The sequence below is a fragment of the Ailuropoda melanoleuca genome, chromosome 13 (assembly GCF_002007445.2).
Source record: "Ailuropoda melanoleuca isolate Jingjing chromosome 13, ASM200744v2, whole genome shotgun sequence".
Taxonomy (NCBI): Eukaryota; Metazoa; Chordata; class Mammalia; order Carnivora; family Ursidae; genus Ailuropoda; species Ailuropoda melanoleuca.
This window is the reverse complement of record NC_048230.1, coordinates 67,429,289-67,448,895: the sequence shown is the minus strand read 5'-3', so window position 1 is coordinate 67,448,895 and position 19,607 is coordinate 67,429,289. Positions and strand designations below refer to the sequence as shown.

Below are 19,607 nucleotides of genomic sequence, written 5' to 3'. Positions count from 1 at the left end.
CGGGGATCAGTGCAGGCCCCAGACACCCGCAGCTGCCTCCTAGCAGGGAGGGGCCTAAAGCCAAGGTAGCAGAGTGAGGTAGCTGCACAGCTGAATGGATGGTGGTTGCCACTTATGTTAGCAGCTCTGGGTAAGTGGTCTGTCCTTTCTGACCCTCACATGCCCCATCTGTAAGTGGGCACAAAGCCATCACGCTGCTGAGTACAGTTCAGCAAATGACCCAGCTTGGAGCTGTGAGCCTGTACCTTATGGCCAGCTGACCACAGGGGCCCCTCTTCCCTGAGCTGGTCTGTCCCTTCTCCCGCAGAGCAGTATGTGGACAGCTCATGCTCCTGCTGACCACAGCCCCGCCTCCTGCCTGCCCTGCTGCCAGTCTTCTTCTGCCCACGGGCCAGGCTTCTCAGGCTGCGGAAGGAGACTGGAGGTGTGTCTGTCTGGAGGGATCCCTGAAGTTTTCTCAAGGCCTCAGCAGGACTGGGAAATTCTAGGCAGAGTGGGAACTGAGTGCTCCTGGCTCTGAGCTTCCAGAGCTCTTTGTTACCTCCACACTCAGGCATGAGGCACGGCTTCCGGGCTCTTCCACTATGGCCTCTGTTACCTAAGTTCAGGCACTCATTTCACGGCCAATTCTCTGCTCCTAGCTTTCCTGGAGTCTATACAGGGCCTGCCTAACACATGTCTGTCAGAGGGATGGAAGGGCTTTTTAAATTAAATTTTTTATTTTTAGGTAATTGCAGTTTACATACAGTTGTAAGAAATACTACAGAGGATCCTATCTACTCTTCCCAGTTTCCCTCAATGGTAAAATCTTACAAACCTAATACAATATCATAACCAGAATACTGACATATTCTGATTCCACTATTTTCCCTCAATGGTAAAATCTTACAAACCTAATATATTATCATAACCAGAATACTGACATATTCTGATTCCACTATTTTCCCTTTCACTCCGTGTCTAGTGCTGTGCGGGTTCTTATGTCCACCACCTGTCCCCCTTCTTAGCACACAGGGGATCCTTGTCACCCTTTTGTAGCCACACCATGTCCCTCCCAGCCTCCGCATTACCACCTCCCCTTCTCTCCCCACCAACCATTGACCTGCCTTCCATCTCTGTAATCAGGCCACTTCTTGAGTGGTTTGTAGAGAGAGCTGTAGTGTATACCTTTCTGAGACCGCTTTTCCACTTGGCCTAATTCGCTTGCAATTCATCCCAGTTGCTGCCTGCCTCAGTAGCGGGTTCCTTTTCGTTGCTCAGTAGTAGTCCACAGCCTGGATGTCCCACCGCGTGCTAACCCAGTCACCGAAGGGCACCCGGGTGGTTCCTAGTTTCTGGCTAGGACAAATAAAGCTGCCATGAACACTCACGTAGGAGTTCTTTTGTGAACATGTGCCCATTTCTGTGGGATAAATAAATGCCCAAGAGTGCGGCCGCTGGGTTGGAGGATAACTGCATGTTTAGTTTTAAAGGAAACTGCCAAGGGGTGCCTGCTCTGGCTCAGTCAGTAGAGCGTGTGACTCTTGATCTCCGGGTTGTGAGTTTGAGCTAAGTAATAGAGATTACTTAAAAATAAAATCTTTTAAAAAAAATTAACTGCCAAACCGTTTTCCAGGGTGGCGGTACCATTTTGCATTCCTAGCAGCAATGTATGAGTGATTCAGTTTCCCCACATCCTCCCCAGCACTTAGTGTTGTCCCCATTTTGTAACTCAGCCATTCGGATAGGGTTGTGTAGTGATTCTCGCAGTGGCACATGGCTTCTGCTGGGCCCGGCCGGGGACCCCTGCGGCACCAGGCCTGGTTTTGTGGGTTTCCACTGGGCCATCACCATCACCATGATTGGTAGCCACTTGAAGGCAGAGCTTAAAGTCGCTCATCTGGCTCCCACTGCCAGCCCGGGTAGAGGTTTGTTTTAATCCTCATGGGGGAAAGGGCATTTGGAGTTAAGATGCTGAGAAAAGCTGTCCAATCTGACCCAGCCCCTTACAGCAAGTAGCGACTGCTGTTTGAACAGCACCTTCTGTTTCAGACAAAAAGCTGAGCATTTAAGAAGCCAGCTGTGGGCCTTCAGTGTTCTGTGCCTGTGGGCCAGCCAGGCCAGGCTGGAATGAGAATCAGAGATGACCCCAACTCCTACCTGTGGTAGGTCCTGGTTCCCTGAATCATGTGGAGAATAGGGAATCGGACCAGGTGTGGTGGAATCTTGAGGGAGGCAGACTGGTGTATGGGGTTTTCACATAACGGGGGGGGGGGCGGTAGCAAAATGGGGGTAGGGTTAGCTGGACCCTAAAGGAGGTGTTGGTCTTTGACCAGACAGGGAGGGGGTGTCCAAGCAGAGGGAGGGTAGAGGAGGAAAAGCAGGGAGAGCAGTAGGGGTCTCAGTGAGCTTTAGGAAGCAAGGTTAACATTCCTTAGCACTCCCGCCCTCTACTCCGCTGTCACTGCCTCCCCTGGCACTGGGTCAGGCTCTGTCACAGCCTGTAGCACCATGACCTTTATCATCTAGCCCATGCCCCAGCTGGAAAATACTTTGTATGGGACTATGAGGTGGAGGAGGTCTTTGGTCCATGTTGGCATCTCCAGCTAGACTTGGCCTTGGCCTTGGCCTAGTAGGAGGGTGGGCAGGGCCTGTGTCTGTCTGTCTTGGTCATTGCTGTCAGACCCCCATTCTCCTGCTCCAGAAATCTTCCTTGAGGGAACAGCTGAGGCCAGAGCTAGGCCGGTCAGGTGGGGCCTCAAACTTGAAAGGGGTTCGCGAGTGTTGGGACCTTACCTTCTCCCTGCGCCTCCTCTCCCCTCTCTGCAGGTTCATCATGCCTAGTGGCGTATAAGAAGACCCCCCCACCGGTCCCTCCACGTACCACATCAAAGCCCTTCATCTCTGTCACGGTCCAGAGCAGTACTGAGTCTGCCCAGGACACCTATCTGGACAGCCAGGACCACAAGAGTGAGGTGACAAGCCAGTCGGGCCTGAGCAACTCGTCGGACAGCCTGGACAGCAGTACCCGACCGCCCAGTGTGACGCGGGGCGGAGTCACCCCAGCCCCTGAGGCCCCTGAGCCACCTCCAAAACATGCAGCTCTGAAGAGTGAACAAGGGACGCTGACCAGCTCCGAATCCCACCCCGAGGCCATCCCCAAAAGGAAACTGTCATCTATAGGAATACAAGTAGGAGTCCCTTTCACACTCTTGTGTCCTCAGCCCACTCTGTGCACCTGCCTATGTGTAATTACATCTGGTGGAGGCCCACTAGGTCTCCGGGGCAAAGTGGTTTGTCTGTATTTTGGGAGTTGGCTCCAAGTGGCCGAACCAAATTCCACCCATAGACGCGCCTTCCTTGCATTTGCCCACTTGTGCTGCAGTCTGCGGCTGTGGGCACGTGTCCCTGCTGTTCCGATGGGCTGTCCCAGTGAATGTAGTTACACTCAGCCAGCCATCTCCTGTCCGCTGTTTGCCTGTCCACTGTCTGTCTGTCCACTCCACCCTTTGCCCTGCCAGTTGACGTGTGGGAGGTGGGACTGGCCTAACAGTTCTCTAATCCAAGGTCAGCTCGGGTGCGGAGGCCGCCACCCTGCTTGGCGGTGGGAGCAGCGTGGAGCCTAGATGCCGATGGGCCTGGGGCCCGGGACCCAGAGCCCTTGAGCCATGGGGGTTGCTTGAGGGGAACTTTACCCAGAGCCCTCTCGGGCCTTGGGGACAGGTAGGTGGCTCGAGGCACCAGGCCCATGTCAGGTTGAGAAGTGTGATGCTGGTCCTGATGCCTCCCTCCATGGGAAAGGATCCAGGCAGATATTTCCCCAGGATGAAGTAGCCAAAGCCAGCAGACCGTCCTGGAAGCCACACTCGCTGTACACCCATGGCTGTGGCACACGGCAGGACAGGGCACACAGCTCCCCTCCACTGCTTCACTGCACCTCTTGCGTGTACCGGACAGCAGCAATTCTGTCTCCGGACTGGGGCAGCTGGAGCCCTGCCTCACAGGATTCAAGAGTGCTCTGAGTCCAGAGTGAGGACTCTCCCTGCTCTGGCCGGACCTCCAGACTAAAATGGACCACACTCAGGGCAGGGAGGAAGGGAGGGCAGCTACAGTGAGCCTTGAGCTTGGGGAAGGCGGAGCCCTCAGGGAGGTCAAGCTGGTGTGTGTTGTGGCTTAGGGTGCAAGGGCTCCCCATTTCCTTAGCCACCCCTGAGCAACCGGATGTGGTCGAGTGGATGGCAGAGAGCTAGAATGCCCAAGGCACTTGAGACATGAGGAAAACCAGATGGCTCTGACCAGAGAAGGCTCACTAGCCAATTTTTTGCCCTGGCCTGAATTATTTCCCCCCTAAGAGGCAACTCAGGGCTTCAGTTTGCCCACAACTACAGGAACAGAGTTGTCCAGGAGACTAGTGGTTTCTGGGTTCCTTTGTAAGGGGACCAGCCCCTGCCCCGTGCAGCTGCTCCAAGAGGGATTCTTGGGGACATCGCAAGTAGCCTAGTCTCTCGGTCTTGACTACCCAGGGTTGTTGTTTGGGCAGCCTCACCCTCTCCTTGGCCAAACCAGAGGCTCCTGTCTTTTCAGGTCTGAGCTAAGCTCACCATTGATTCCTTTCATCCAGAAATTCACATGGGGATGAGGATCCTAGCTCTTGAGTCCATTCTGGGCCTCCCCTTCCTGGGATTCACCCACACCCCCATGCCAAGCTCTTGTCGCAGCTCTTTGAGATCCGTGACTCTGCACTTCCTGAGTGGAAACTTGCTGCAGGAGAAGCGCAGCTGTGTCCCCGTGGCCAGGAACCTGGCGCCCGGCCCCTGCCCCAGAAAGCCCCACAGCCCCTGCCACCTCTGTGAAGACAAGGGACTGGGAGTCCCCAATTTCCAAGGATACCCTGACAACCCTCATCCCACCCCTTGGTACCTCAAGCCCTAGGTGAAGTGTGGGTTCTCCCTCATTCATGAGCAGTGATGGAAGGGCTGGCCTGGCTGCTCCATGGCCACGCATCTTGGTCCCAGAGAAGAAAGGCAGACTCGGGGCATGACTGCTGCCGGGTTTCCTTCCACTTCACAGGAGTGTAGAAAAAGTGCTAGCTTTTGCACTTGGCCCTGGCCCTTCCTACTGCTCCCCAGGCCCACCCACTGCTGAGGGTCACCTCAGCCATCCAGGCCCGGCATCCCAGAGTGTCCTGGGACCTCACTGGCTCTCACCTCGGGGGCAGTTTCCAATCCAGAACCGCTGTCCAAGGTTTGGCCCTGAGACAGGCGCCTCCAGCCTGCCCTTCAGCTGCAGGGTTGGGGGAGAGATCTTTGCCTCGAGACAGCCCCCAGCTTCAACTACACCAGATAACGGCTGTGGCTTTGTGTGTGTGTGTGTGTGTGTGTTTTCTTTCTCTCTCGTCGTCCTTCTTTTTTTTTTCTTCTCTCTGATGCGTGTAAAGGAGAGGACTAGAAGGAACGGTTCCCACCTCTCGGAGGACAACGGACCCAAAGCAATCGATGTGATGGCACCCTCCTCAGAGTAGGGAAAGCCAGTCATCTCCACCCCATCCCACCTCCCGCCCACCTGCCCGCCCGCCTCCGCGCGAATGAGCAGTGCCCGGCTTCACTGGGTCCGGCCTTGGGCCCACGTGCAGTGTCCGCATGCCTCGTGTCTGTCTGTCCTTCTGCGTCGTCCCACTAATGTGAATTTCAGCAGCAAGTGTGGTGTTTGTTTTTTATTTTTGTCTTTGTCTCCGTGCCGTTGCTGTCGTTGTCCTTCAATAAGGTTGACTGCATTCAGCCAGTGCCAAAAGAGGAGCCCAGTCCCGCTACCAAATTCCAGTCCATCGGGGTTCAGGTAGAGGACGACTGGCGGTAAGTCGCACAGAGGTGGTGACTGCTTCTCCCCCTCCTCTCCCTCCCTCTGCTCTCACCTCTCCTGCGCCTTCTCCTCCTGCTCTCCCTAACCCACTTCTCCTTGCTGGATTTCTAATAACCAAGCTGGGTTTGGGGTTCGGGCAGCGGCCCAGGCATGGGAGGCTGGGCAGGCAGGCGGGCGGGCCAGTGAGCGCTTGCTCTGCGAGATTAATCAGCCCTCGGGGGGCCGAGGCCAGCAGAGACATAGCCCAGCACCCTGATGTTGGTGGTCTTCCTGGCCCCACTGCAGTAAACAGGCAACCTTATGACCTTGTCCGTGTGTGTGTGTGTGTGTGTGTGTGTGTATGCGTGCGCGTGTGGGCGCGGACGGGTGGGGCAAGGGCTGAGCAGAGAATGAGATGGGGGCTGTGGGACCCGCTTCAGGCGCATGGTGAGCAGACAATGCATCTGTTTCTCTGTCTCCCGTGTGTCCGGGTCGGGGTGGCCTCTGGTCTCTGGCCCTCCTGGTGACTCTCACCTCTTCCTGTCCCCACCCTACTTCACCCCACCCCCACCCCCAGAAGCAGCGCCCCCTCTCACAGCATGTCCTCCCGACGGGACACCGACTCAGATACCCAGGATGCCAATGACTCAAGCTGTAAGTCATCTGAGAGGAGCCTCCCGGACTGTACCCCACACCCCAACTCCATCAGCATCGATGCCGGCCCTCGGCAGGCCCCCAAGATTGCCCAGATCAAGCGCAACCTCTCCTATGGAGACAACAGCGACCCTGCCCTAGAGGCCTCCTCGCTGCCCCCTCCCGACCCCTGGCTCGAGACCTCCTCCAGCTCCCCGGCAGAGCCAGCGCAGCCGGGGGCCTGCCGCCGGGACGGCTACTGGTTCTTGAAGCTACTTCAGGCAGAAACGGAGCGGCTGGAGGGCTGGTGCTGCCAGATGGACAAGGAGACCAAAGAGAACAACCTCTCTGAAGAAGGTGAGTGCTGCAGGGACGGCCTCCGGGCTGGAGAGAAGGGGCCCGGCTCGTGCCTCAGGTTCCCTTCTTGAGTCGGCTGTGAGCTCACCACCTGTTCCCCTTCGTTCCTTCCATCTATCTGCCTAACCTAACCTTTATCCGGGAAGGATTTCTGGGAGTACAGGCTGTGGGCTCAGCCACACCCAGGCATGAAGGCCAGCTCTTCCCTTCCTCGTGAAGTGACCGTAGTCAGGTGCCTCCCAGCCTCAGTTTCCTCTGTGTAACGGAGAGATAGATACTCCTGCCCTCCAACTGCATGAGCGTTTGTGAGGACTGAAGGTGGCCATGCACGGGAGGGCCCGAAGAAGTGGCAAACACAGAGACAGCTGGTACCATACTTATGCCTACAGCAGCTCCTTATTAGGTGCCTACTATATGCAAGCCCCAAGGATCTAACCTCGGGCCTCAGTAGCATGTGAGGACCTGTGCGGGGGCGGGGGGGGGCACAGAAGCCAGCTACTCCCCCCCCACTTCTGTTTCTGTCTATACTGTGCCTATTCCTCCAAGAAATGAGTCCCAGAAAGAACTAAAAATAGGCAGGGAGCCTAGATTCACAGGTAATTGATAACAGGAGAGGGGTGGTCCCTGGGAAGTTCCAGGCCATGGTCCCAGGAGCCACAGCTTGTCCTCAGTGAGGGCCCTCTCCAGAGAACGTGCAGGAAGGACAGGTCTCTAGAGTACCCAGAAGGGATGGATGGCGTGGGGCCTGAGGAGAGCCACCTGGGATGGGTCCGTATCCATGGACCTCTAGGCCAGTGTCCCAGCTTTGATGTCACACCTGCTGCTGTGCAGAGAGCAGTCGTGAGCTGTGTGCCTAAGAACTTTTCATAGTAAGCGTATTTAACAAGTCAGAATGGAGGCAAGGCCCAGAGAACGCACTGAAAGCCTTCCAACAGGAACCAGGTAGCCCGCCGCCCGGCCTCCACCTTCCCTGCTCACAGCTCTGGGTAGCTGTGCGTTCTGGTGTTTGCCTGCTAATGCAGCTTTTTGTCTTTTAAATGGGATTACCTTTTATTTCCTCTCAAATTCATCATCATCATGTACCGATTTCCTACTCTAAGCGATGAGAGGTTAGCTCTGTCACGTCGGCCTCCTGGGCGCGACCCTCCATGTCGGACATCACAGTTGGGGGTTAAGTAACCATCAGCAGTTCTGGGCACCGTGAGCATGGAAATACTGTTCACTGCAGAGCCTAATACTGTATGATGATTTCATTTCCTTTTCCGCATTTTCTTTTTCCTAAAATGAATGACTGGCTCATCTTTTTCATACCCTTCGTTTTCTCAGCTCTTGCTGCTTTCCCACACGTGCTACCACATCCGCCAGCCCGCATCTGTGCTGTCTCCCAGACCTGCGCACGTATCCCATAACCTCATGATTTCAGATTTGCCCTGGTGCCCTCTAGTTCTCTGTTCTCATCTGGCCAGGTTATTCTCTGGGCCTGCTGCCTAGCTGCTGTCCACAAAATTCCCTTTTCATCACCTGGGACTGCCCTTGGCCACTGTCCCATGGTGGACACCCCGCTTTCCAGACCACATGGCCTCCTGCTTTCTTGGCTGTCATCCCTCATTTTGCTGGCACACACCTTCAATTAATTCGAGATAAATTTTTGGAAGCTGCCTATTTTTATTCAGACCTCACATGGTTGGGCTGGGTGTAAAGTTGAAAATAATAAATTATATACGTAAATGTATATGTTTAAAGGTAGATATATATATATATATAATCTATCTATATATATATACACACACACACCTCTAATCTATATATATGTACCAATAAACATAAAACTGAAAATCATTTTCCCTCAGAATCTTCAAGGCTATATTGTGTTTAACTTCCGTTACTTGTACTGAAGAGTTTGATGCATTCCACTTCTCAAGCCTTTGTGTTTTTTTATTGATGGAAGCTGTTAGGCTCTTCACTTGACCTCTCCTGTGAACTTTCTCAGTGCCCTGCCGAGGAAGGGGGCATTGTTCATGTGCCAGCAGCAGATAGGCCCTTTCTGGGTGGAGACGCAGGTCTTTTGTTTTTGAGAAATAGCCTTGCATTAACTTTTTTTTTTTTCCTTAAGATTTTATTTATTTGAGAGAGTACAAGCAGGGGGAGGGGCAGAGGGAGAGGGAGTAGCAGACTCGTCACTGATCAGGGAGCCCGACGTGGGCTTGGTCTCAGGCCCCTGGGATCATGACCTGAGCTGAAGGCAGACACTTCACTGACCTAGCCACCCAGGCGCCCCACCCACCTTGCATTTACTTTTTAAAATAATTTGTGCACTTGCATCTGTTCTGTTTTCTCTGCGAAACTCCCATCACTCAGATGTGGGACCTGTCGGATGGAGCCTCAGCCTCTGATCTTTTCTTCCCCCTATCTATCTTTCAGTTGTCTTTCTGGAAGGCTTTTTCTCTTCTTTTTTCACACTGTAATAACTTTATTGATCTAGGATTCACAAGCCATGAAATTCACCCTTTTAAGGTGTACCGTTCAGTGGCAGTTAGTACACTCAGTGTTGTACGACCATCACTACTGATTTCATTCTCATCGCTCCAGAAAGAAACCCCGTAACTTCGTAGTCACTCCTCATTCCCTCCTCCTCGCCTCTCAGCAACCACGAATTCTGTCTCGGGGGATTTGCTCTTCTGAATACTTATACAAATGGAATCATACAATATGTGGTCTTTCGTGTCTGGCTTGTTTCATTTTGCATAATGTTCTCAAGGTTCATCCAAGTCGTAGCGCCTACCGGCACTTCCTTCCTTGTTGCTGGATACTCCACCACTTCATGGGGATTCTTCATTTTATCCATTCATCTGTTGATGGACATTTGGGTTGTTTCCACTTTTGGGCTAGTATCTGTAACACTGCTATGAACACTTGCGTGTGTGTGTGTGTGTACGTGTGTATGTATGTTCATTTCTTTTGGATACATGCCTAGGAGTAGAATTGCTGGCTCATGTGGGAACTCTGTGTTTAAATCTCTGAGGAATGTGCCCAACTGTTGCCCACAGGGCTGCCCCATTTAACATTCCCGCCAGTAGAATATGAGGATTCTCATTTCTCTACATCTTCACCCACACTTGCAGTTACTGGTCTTTTGAATCTAGCCATCCTAGTGGATATGAAGCAGCATCTTGTGGTTTTAATTTGCATCTCCATGACGGCCAATAATGTCGAGCATCTTTGCGTATACCTGTCGGCTCTTTTTACATTTTTGTTGGAGAAATCTGTGGAGATTCGGAGGTTTTTCTGACTTTATCACCAAACTCTGTTCATCAAATGTTTACTGTGGCCATCCATATAAGGGGTTGTTCTTCCTCTGTTCCTTTTTCATGATTTTTTTTTAAACATGGACAGAGCCAGCTCTTGTTCTTTTCCTTTTTTTTTTTTTTTTTTTTTTTTTTTTTTAAGATTTCATTTATTTATTTGACAGGGGGAGAGAGAGAGGGAAAGAGCACGAGCAGGGGGAGCAGCAGACAGAGGGAGAGGGAGAAGCAAGCTTCCCCCCTGAGCAGGGAGCCCGATGCGGGGCTCGATCCCAGGGTCCTGGGATCATGACCTGAGCGGAAGGCAGCCGCTCAATGATCTGAGCCACCCAGGCCTCCCCTGTCCATTTGTTAACTGGGATGTCTTCTTGTTGTTGAGTTGCAAGAGTTCTTTATATGTTCTGAATAATGGCCCTTATTAAATATGTGATTTGCAAATATTTTCTCTATTCTGTAAGTTGCCTTTTCATTTTCTTGATAGTATCAATTCATACATGGTAGTTTTTATTTATTTATATTTATTTTTAAGATTTTATTTGAGAGAAGAGAGAGAGTGCACACAAGAGAGAGCACAAGCAGGGGAGGGACAGAGGGAGAGGGAGAAATAGACTCCCCGCTGAGCAGGAAGGCGACACGACGCAACACAACTCGGGGCTCAATCCCAGGACCCCGGGATATGACCTGAGCCCAAGGCAGATGTTTAACTGACTGAGCCACCCAGGCGCCCCTGTACAAGGTAGTTTTTAATTCTGATGTAGTCCTATTTATTTTTCTTTCATTGCCATGCTTTTACGTATTTTTAAAGTTATGAACATACATTAATTTAATAAAAATTAAAATTAGGGGGCCTCCTGGTGGCTTAGTTGGTTAAGCATCTTTGTTCGTCTCGGGTCATGATCCCAGGGTCCTGGGATCAAGCCTGGCATTGGGCTCCCTGCTCAGCGGGAAGTCTGCTTCTCCCTCTCCCTCTGCCTGCTGCTCCCCCTGCTTGTGCTCTCTCTCTCTCTGTCAAATAAATGAATAAAATCTAAAAAAAAAAATTAAAATCAGGATAAAAGCATCAAGGCACTGAGAAACTGGCAAGTCTGTGTGGGCAGGGCTTGTTGAAAGGTAGGCTTCTGTGGANCTCTGTCAAATAAATGAATAAAATCTAAAAAAAAAAAAATTAAAATCAGGATAAAAGCATCAAGGCACTGAGAAACTGGCAAGTCTGTGTGGGCAGGGCTTGTTGAAAGGTAGGCTTCTGTGGATACCTCAGAAAATTGGTTTTAAATAACATATGGTAGAGGGGCACCTGGCTGGCACAGCGGTTAAGCGTCTGCCTTCAGCTCAGGGCATGACCCCAGCATTATGGGATCGAGCCCCACATCAGGCTCCTCTGCTATGAGCCTGCTTCTTCCTCTCCCACTCCCCCTGCTTGCGTTCCCTCTCTCGCTGGCTGTCTCTGTCAAATAAATAAATAAAATCTTTTTTTAAAAATAAATAAATAAATAAATAACATATGGTAGAAATTGTATCACAATAACAAAGGAAACCAATTACATTAATAGTTATTAAGATGTATACTTTTTTGTTAAGACATTAAATAACACAATCTAGCAGTGAGTCTAATGAATTTCCAAGTAGTGGATGACAGTAAACATTATTTCACGATAACTGTGACAGGTGTAATGTGATATGAAATTATCTGTGATTTCTATTGGTGCCAGAGTGACAGGTACTGCTAACATTAAAGTGGTTTATTGCCCAACTAAATTTAAGGACATCCTGCTCTTTCCTTAGGGGAAGACCTTTAAATGTCAGTATTCTTTCTTTGCAGTCCTACAGAATCTTTTTCAGAGAAGAAGAATCTTGTTTCTCTAGGGGGTCAGTATTTTCTCTGATATTATTGCTTGTGTTTTAAATGATTTTGTGAGGCACCTGGCTGGTTCAGTTGGTGGGGCGTGCAACTCTTGATCTTGGGGTTATGTGTTTGAACCCCACATTGGGTGTAGAGATTACTTAAAAATGAAATCTTTAAAAAGAATTGGGGCACCGGAGTGGCTCAGTCAGTTAAGTGACCAACTCTTGATTTTGGCTCAGGTTATGATCTCAGGGTCGTGAGATCAAGCCCTGCATCAGGCTCTGTACTCAGCAGAAGTCTGCTTGTCCCTTCCCTCCAGGCCCTCTGCCCCTTCCCATGCGTGAACATGCACTCTTTCTCTCTCTGTCTCTCTCAAAAATAAATAAACAAATCTAAAAATATAAATAAAAAATAAAATTAATGATTTTTTAATCACTACAGTTTTTAAATTTGATAGGTTCATATCAATCTTTTGCACCCTTGATTTTTTAAAAATTTTTTATTGTGGCAAAATATAACATCATTTTAACAGGGTTTTTTTTTTTTAAGACTGATTTATTTTGAAAGAGAGAGCCAGAATGCAGGGGAGAGGGGCAGAGGGAGAGAGAAATCTCAAGCAGACTCCCCACTGAGCACAGAGTCTGACACGGGGTTCCATCTCACAACCCCAAGATCATGGCTGGAGCCGAAACCAAGAGTCGGACGTTTAACCAGCTGAGCCACCCCGGCGCCCTGCGTCTTCACGGTTCTTAAATGTACAGTTCAGTGGCATTAAATACATTCATATTGTTGTACAGTCATCACTACCATCCATCCCCATAACTTTTTATCTTGTAAAACTGAAACTCTACCCATTAAACAGTAACCCCTCATTCTTCCTTCCTTCCCAGCCCCGGGCACCCATTATTATACTTTCTGTAAAGTTCCAGCTACTCCAAATACCTCATAAAAGTGGAATCACACAGTATTTACCTTTTTATGATTGGTTTATTTCACTTGGCATTAATGTCCTCAGAAGTTCTTCCATGGCATAGCTTATCTCAGAACATCATTTCTTTTTCTGACTGAACAACAACGTGTACACATTTCGCTTATCCTTTCATCGGTCAAGAGAACAGACATTTGAATTGCTGCCACACTTCAGCTGCTGTGAGTAACGCTGCTGTGAACGTGGGCATACAAATAACTCCCAAGTCCTTGCCTTTTGGTCTGTTTGGATCTATATCCAGAAATGGAATTGCAAGATCATGTGGTAATTCTATTTTTAGCTTTTTGAGGAACCATCGCAGTGTTTTTCACAGTCACTGTATCATTTTACACTCCCCGCAGCAGTGCTCAAGGGTTCCAGTTTCTCCATGTCCTTGCCAACACTTGTTGTTTCCCATTTTTTTCAGAGTTGCCATCCTTATGGCTGTGAGGTGGTGTCTTCTTATAGTTTTGACTCCCATTTCCCTAAGGCTTAGTGATCTCGGGCATGTCTTCGTGTGCTTGTTGGCCACTCACAGGTCTTCTTTTGAGAAATGTCTACAGAAGTCCTTTGCCCATTTTGAAGTCAGGTGGTTTGCTTTTTTGTTATTGAGTTTTAAGAGATCTCTATATATTGTAAATATTAATTCCTTACCCAGATATATGATTTGCAAATATCGTCTCCCATCTAGCGGGTTATCTTTTTACTCTGTAGATTGAAGCTGTTTGTTCGTTCTTTTGTTACCTATGCCTTTCATGTAATAACAAATCATTGCAAATCCAATGTCCTGAAGCTTTCGTGCCATTTTTTTCTTCTAAGAGTTTTATCGTTGTAAAAAGGTCTTACATTTAGTTCCTTGATCCATTTTGAGTTAACTTTTGTATATGGCATTAGGTGGGTCTAACTTTTGCATGTGAATGTCCAGTTTTCCCAGCACCATCTGTTGAAAGGACCATCCTTTCCCCATTTGTCTTGGTACCTTTGTCAAAAATCATTTGACCATATATGTAAGGGTTTATTTCAGGGATGCCTGTTTTATTCCATTGATCCAGATGTCTGTCTTTAAGGCAACACCACACCGTTTTGATTTCTGTGGTTTTGTAGTAGGTTTTGAAATCATGAAGTATGAGTCCTCCCATTTTGTTCTTTTTCAAGATTGTTTTGAGTATATGGGGTCCCCTGAGATTGCATATGACTTTTAGGATGGGTTTTTCTATTTCTGTAAAAACACACTGTTGGGATTTTTGAAAGGGACTGTATTGAATCTGTAGATGGCTTTGGGTAGTATTGACATTTTAACAGTATTAAGCCTTAATGAACAGGGGATGCATTTCTGTTTCTTGTGTCGTCTTTAATTTCTTTCAGCAGTGTTTTATAGTTTCCATTCTACAAGCCTTTCACCTCCTCAGTTAATTAGTTCTTAAATATTTTCTACTATTTGATGCTATTGTAAATGGAATTGTTTTGTAATTTCCTTTTCAGCTTATTTGTTGTTAGCATATAGAAATGTAGCTCTTTTGTTAGCTTTGTATCCCGCTGCTTTGCTGAATTCACATAATAGTTCTGGGTATGTGCATGCATGTGTAATCTTCCTGGGTTTTCTACATAGAATATCATGTCTGCAAACAGGTAATTTTACTTCTTCCTTTCCAATTTGGATGTCTTTTCTTTTTCTTGCCTAACTGCTCTGGCTAGAACTTCTAGTACTTTGACTAGACGTGGTAATAGTGGGCATCCTTGCCCTATCTCTGGTCTTAGAGGAAACACTTTCAGACTTTCATCATTGAGTGATTGAGCATTGAGTATTATGCTCACTGTGGGTTTTTCATAGATGGCTTCTATTATGTTGAGGTAGTTTCCTTCTACTCCTAGTTTGTTGAGTGTCTCATGAAAGGGTGTTGGATTCCATCCTTCCATTCCAGGAATAAATCCCACTTGGTCTTGATATGTAACCCTTTTAATGTGTCACTGAGTTGTATTTGCTAGCGTTTTCTTGAGGATTTTTGTGTTGACGTTCATAGGGATATTGGTCTGTAGCTTTCTTTTCTTGTAGTGTCTTCGTCTGGCTTTGGTTTCAGGGTAATGGGGCCTCATAGAATGAGTTAGGAAGTATTTCCTCCTCTCCAATTTTTGGAAAAGTTTGAGGATTAGTAATTAGTTCTTTAAATCTTTGGTAAAATTCACCGGTGAAGCCATCAGGTCTAGGACTTTTCTTTATTGAGAGTTTTTGAGTACTGATTCAGTCTCCTGACGAGATAAAGGTCTATTCCGATTTTCTATTTTTACTGATTTAGTTTAAGCAGGCTTTGTGTTTCTAGGAATTTTTCCATTTCATCCAGGTTATCCAGTTTATTGGTGTGTAACTGTTCTAGTATTCTTACAATCTTTTTATTCCTATAGAGTTGGTAGTAATGCCTCCACTTCCATTTCTGATTTTAGCATTTGTCATCTTTTTCTCTTAGTCCATCTAGCTAAAGGTTTGTTACTTCTGCTGATCTTTTTGTTTCATTCATTTTTCTCTCTTTTTCTATTCTCTATTTATCTCTGCTCTAAACTTTCTTGTTTCCTTCTTTCTGCTGGCTTTGGGGTTTATTTTGTTCTTCTTTTCTAGCTCCTTAAGTTGTAACATTAGATTGATCTGAGATCTTTCGTAAGTTTTTAATGTGTTTATAGCCTCATATTACCCCTTAGCACCACTTTTGTTGTGTTTCATAAGTTTGGGTATGTTTTATTTTCATTCATCTCAGTATTTTCTAATTTCCTCTCTATTTCTTCTTTGACCCATTGGTTGTTTAGAGGTATATCGTTCTGTCTCTCTCTCCTTCTCTAAAAAAAAGGGGGGGGTGCCTGAGTGGCTCAGTCAGTTAAGCATCCAACCCTTGATTTTGGCTCAGGTCATGATATCAGGATCATGAGATCGAGCCCTGCATCAGGCTCTGTGCTGGGCATGGAGCCTGCTTAATACTCTTTCTCTCTCCCTCTCCCCCCCCCCAAATAAATAAGTAATTAAGTGTATTGTTTAATTTACACAATTTTGTGAGTTTTCCAGTTTTCCTTTTGTTAAATTGATTTCTAACTTCATCCTACTGTATTCAGAGAAGATATTTGTATGACTTATAGCTTTTTAAAAATCTATTAAGACTTAATTTGTGGGGGCACCTGCCTGGCTCAGTCAGTGGAGCATGGGATTCTTAATCTCAAGGGTTGTGAGTTCAGGCCCCACGTTGGGCCTAGAGCTTACTTTTTAAAAAAACTTGGAGGGGAAAAAAAAAGACTTAATTTGTGGCCTAACCATATGGTCTATCCTAGAAAATGTCCCATGTATACTCAAGAATAATATGTATTCTGTTGTTGGGTAGTGTTTCTGTATAAGTCTGTTAGATCTAGTTGGTTTATTGTGTTGTTTAAATGCTCTCTTTCCTTACTTATCTTCTGTCTTGTTCCATTATTGTGAGTAGGACATTAAAGTCTCCAACTATTACCATAGAACTGTCAGTTTCTCCCTTCACTTCTGTCCGTTTTTGCTTTCATGTATTTTGGTGGTCATTAGGTGTATAAATGTTTATAACTGTTACATCTTCTTGGGGCACCTGGGTGGCTCAGTCAGTTAAGCGTCTGCTTCGGCTCAGGTCATGATCCTGGGGTCCTGGGATGGAGCCCCTCACTGGGCTTTCTGCTCGGTGGGGAGTCTGCTTCTTGCTCTTCTCTCCCTCTGCCTCTCTCCCCCCACTTGTGTTCTCTCTCTCTGTCTCAAATAAATAAAATCCTTAAAAAAAATTTTTACATCTCCTTGCTATTCTGAATGCACTTTTGATTCTTAAGAATACGTCTGTGTTCCAATGGCATAGAGACTTTTTCATGGTTTCAAAATTTGGGTTTTTTTTTTTCATTTTTTCATATTTAGGTTTTTAGTTCATCTGCAGCTCCTACCTGTACATTCTACAATCTCATTTTGTTTCATTCCTATGGAAAGCCAATTGTCACAAGACCAGTTATTGAAGTCATTACTTTCCTCACTGATTAGTGATACTGGCCGGTCATAACCTCTGCCAAGTTTTACGTACACAGGGGTGTGTTTCTGGGCTCTATTGTGTTCTCCTGTTTTGTCTATTTCTGCGTTAATATAGCTGTTAACTGCCATAGCTTTTTCACATTCCTTGATATCTGGAAGGGCGAATCCTCTTCCTTATTGTGTTCAGAAATAAAAAGTTCACATACCTCTTCATTCATCCAATACTCATTCTGGAATTAGTATAGCAAATTCCTTGGAAAAATTTTGCTGGAGCATTGCCTGGAAATAGAATTTATAGATTAATTTGGGAAACTTGATACCTGTAAAATAATGAGTCTTCTTAGCAATGAATAAAGCTTCTGTCTCCGTTTATTCAGCTCTCCCTTTTATTTATTTATTTTTTTTAAAGATTTTATTTATTTATTCGACAGAGATAGAGACAGACAGCGAGAGAGGGAACACAAGCAGGGGGAGTGGGAGAGGAAGAAGCAGGCTCCCAGTGGAGGAGCCTGATGTGGGGCTTGATCCCAGAACGCTGGGATCACGCCCTGAGCCGAAGGCAGACGCTTAACCGCTGTGCCACCCAGGCGCCCCTCAGCTCTCCCTTTTATATCCTTCTCTTCAAGTTTGATGAATAGCTCCATGATGGTCTTACATATTTTTATTAGGTTTATTTCTTAGTACTATCCAGGGTATTTTTGGATAGTAAAATCAAGCAGTTTTCTGTTTTGCATATTCGGATAGTTATTTTGAGATTTGTACTTTGATATCATGTGCAGCAGCCTTGTGGAACTCTGTTCTCTTGGATTTGCATCATAAGTAATATTTGCTACAATGACAATTTAGTGTCTCTCTAATTTTACTGTGTCTCATGCATCTCTTGTCTAACTGTGGGAGTGTCAGGACACTGTGGAACCGTAGGAAGAAAGTAGCACTCCCTTACCTGGTCCTGACCTTCCCTCCTTCTGTGAATATGTACTGGCACTTTTTCTAGCTTCTGGGGAGAAGGCAGTGAACAAAACCAAGCCCTTGCCCTCGTGGAGCTTACGTTCTCATGGGGCGAGACAGAAAATAACCAAATCAGCAAACAATGTGGAAGGTGCTTAGATGTGCAGCGGAGAAAACAGCACAGAAAGGACAGTGGGGGCTCAGGGATCCTGGAGATCTGGAGGGCAGAGGCAGTGGCAGGGACCGAGAGCTCCTGGGGTGGGCAGGTGCCTGACGGGCTTCGGGCCCAGGGAGTGTCCGGTATGGTGGCAGCAGCAAGCCGGACGTGGGAGCTGGAGTCGGGGCCTCGGGGGATGAAAGGCTTGGCTTTCACTCTCAGAGGAGAACTCACTGGAGAGTTTTGAGTGCCGCAACTTGACATTCTTTTTTAAAGGATGAATCTGATTTCTCTGTTCGAAAGAGAGTGGGGTGAGGGGCACAAGTGGAAGGTGGGAGAAATGAGGAGGGTGTCACCATGATCTGGGTAAGACAAGATGGTGGTGGCCATGGAGCACTTCTGAGAGAGGGGGCAGTTCTGGATACATCTGGCAGGTAGAGCATTTCCTGACAGACTGGGTATGGACTTGGAGTGAAAGGAGTCAAAACCGGTTTGGAATCTGGTTGACAGAAGCTGGAGTTGCTGCTGGGATAGGGAAGTCGGGAGTTCAGTTTCCAGCATGCTAAGTGCAATGTGCATTATCAGGTATCAGAGTGGAGACATCAGGCAGGCAGATGGATACAGGAGCTGGGGAAGGCCCAGGCTTGAAGATTTACTGGAAGTCCTCAGAGTGTATGTTAAGGTCAGAAGTGAGATGGCAGGGGCAACTGAGTGGCTCAGTCGGCTGAGTGTCCCACTCTTGGTTTCAGCTCAGGTCACGATCTCATTGGTCATGAGATTGAGCCCCGCGTGGGGCTCCGCACTCAGTGGGGAGTCTGCTTGCGATTCTCTTACTCTGCCCCCCCCCACTCACACATGTGCGCTCTCTCCCTCCCTCCCAAAAATAAATAAATCTTAAGAAAGAAAGAAAGAAAGAAAGAAAAGAAAAAGAAAGATAGATAGATAGATAGATGAGATGGCAAAGCCTAAGGAGTGGAGACATGGACACTGAATGATGGGAAAGGAGGAGTGACCAGTGCGATGGGAGAGAAGGCAACTGGAACGCACTGAAGAGTTTTCGAGAAGAGAGACTGCTGTGTCAGATGCTGCTACTGCGCACCGCAGGTCAGATCTAGAAACACAGGGTCGTCAGAGACCTCGAGGAAGGGGCCTGTTGTGGTGGAAGGGGCCTGCTAGGGACAGGGCAGCCTGACGGAGAAGGATTAAGGGAAAACAGTAGTAATTGGAGACAGCAGGTATAGACAATAGTATGGATGACCTGTTCTGTACAGGGAACAGAGAAATGAAGGGATATAGGGTCAGAGGACAGGGTTGGGGGGGTTTTGTTCCTTTTGTTTTTAAATGGAGTGGTATAAGCATGTTTATATGTTGTGGAGAATGACCTTGTAGGGAAGGGGAAATTCATTATGCTGGAGAGAGGGGACAGCTGTGAGGGTGGTCTTCTTACGTGAGAGAGAAGAAACTGAATTAGTGCCCAGTGGAAAGGGCAGTTGTAGGGAGTGTCTGAGGGGCAGAGTTCAGGACTGCGGGACTCCTGATGGATAGTCACCCACTCTCTCTCTCTCTGGACG

The 19,607-nt window shown here is 47.7% G+C and overlaps 1 protein-coding gene across 8 annotated transcripts in view; it reads left to right on the top strand.

The window, feature by feature from the left end:
* DLGAP4 (DLG associated protein 4) overlaps positions 1–19,607 on the top strand; it is a 163,935-nt gene that overhangs the window by 130,064 nt on the left and 14,264 nt on the right. For 6 of the 8 annotated variants that reach the window (XM_011221273.3, XM_034640523.1, XM_034640522.1 and 3 more), the window contains 3 exons: positions 2,809–3,170; positions 5,743–5,831; positions 6,395–6,807. In XM_011221273.3, the coding sequence (XP_011219575.2) occupies positions 2,809–3,170; positions 5,743–5,831; positions 6,395–6,807 (864 nt within the window). Of the gene's footprint in view, positions 1–2,031; positions 2,145–2,808; positions 3,171–5,742; positions 5,832–6,394; positions 6,808–19,607 lie in introns of those variants that run through there. The other 2 variants (XM_011221276.3, XM_034640524.1) reach the window with 2 other exon arrangements.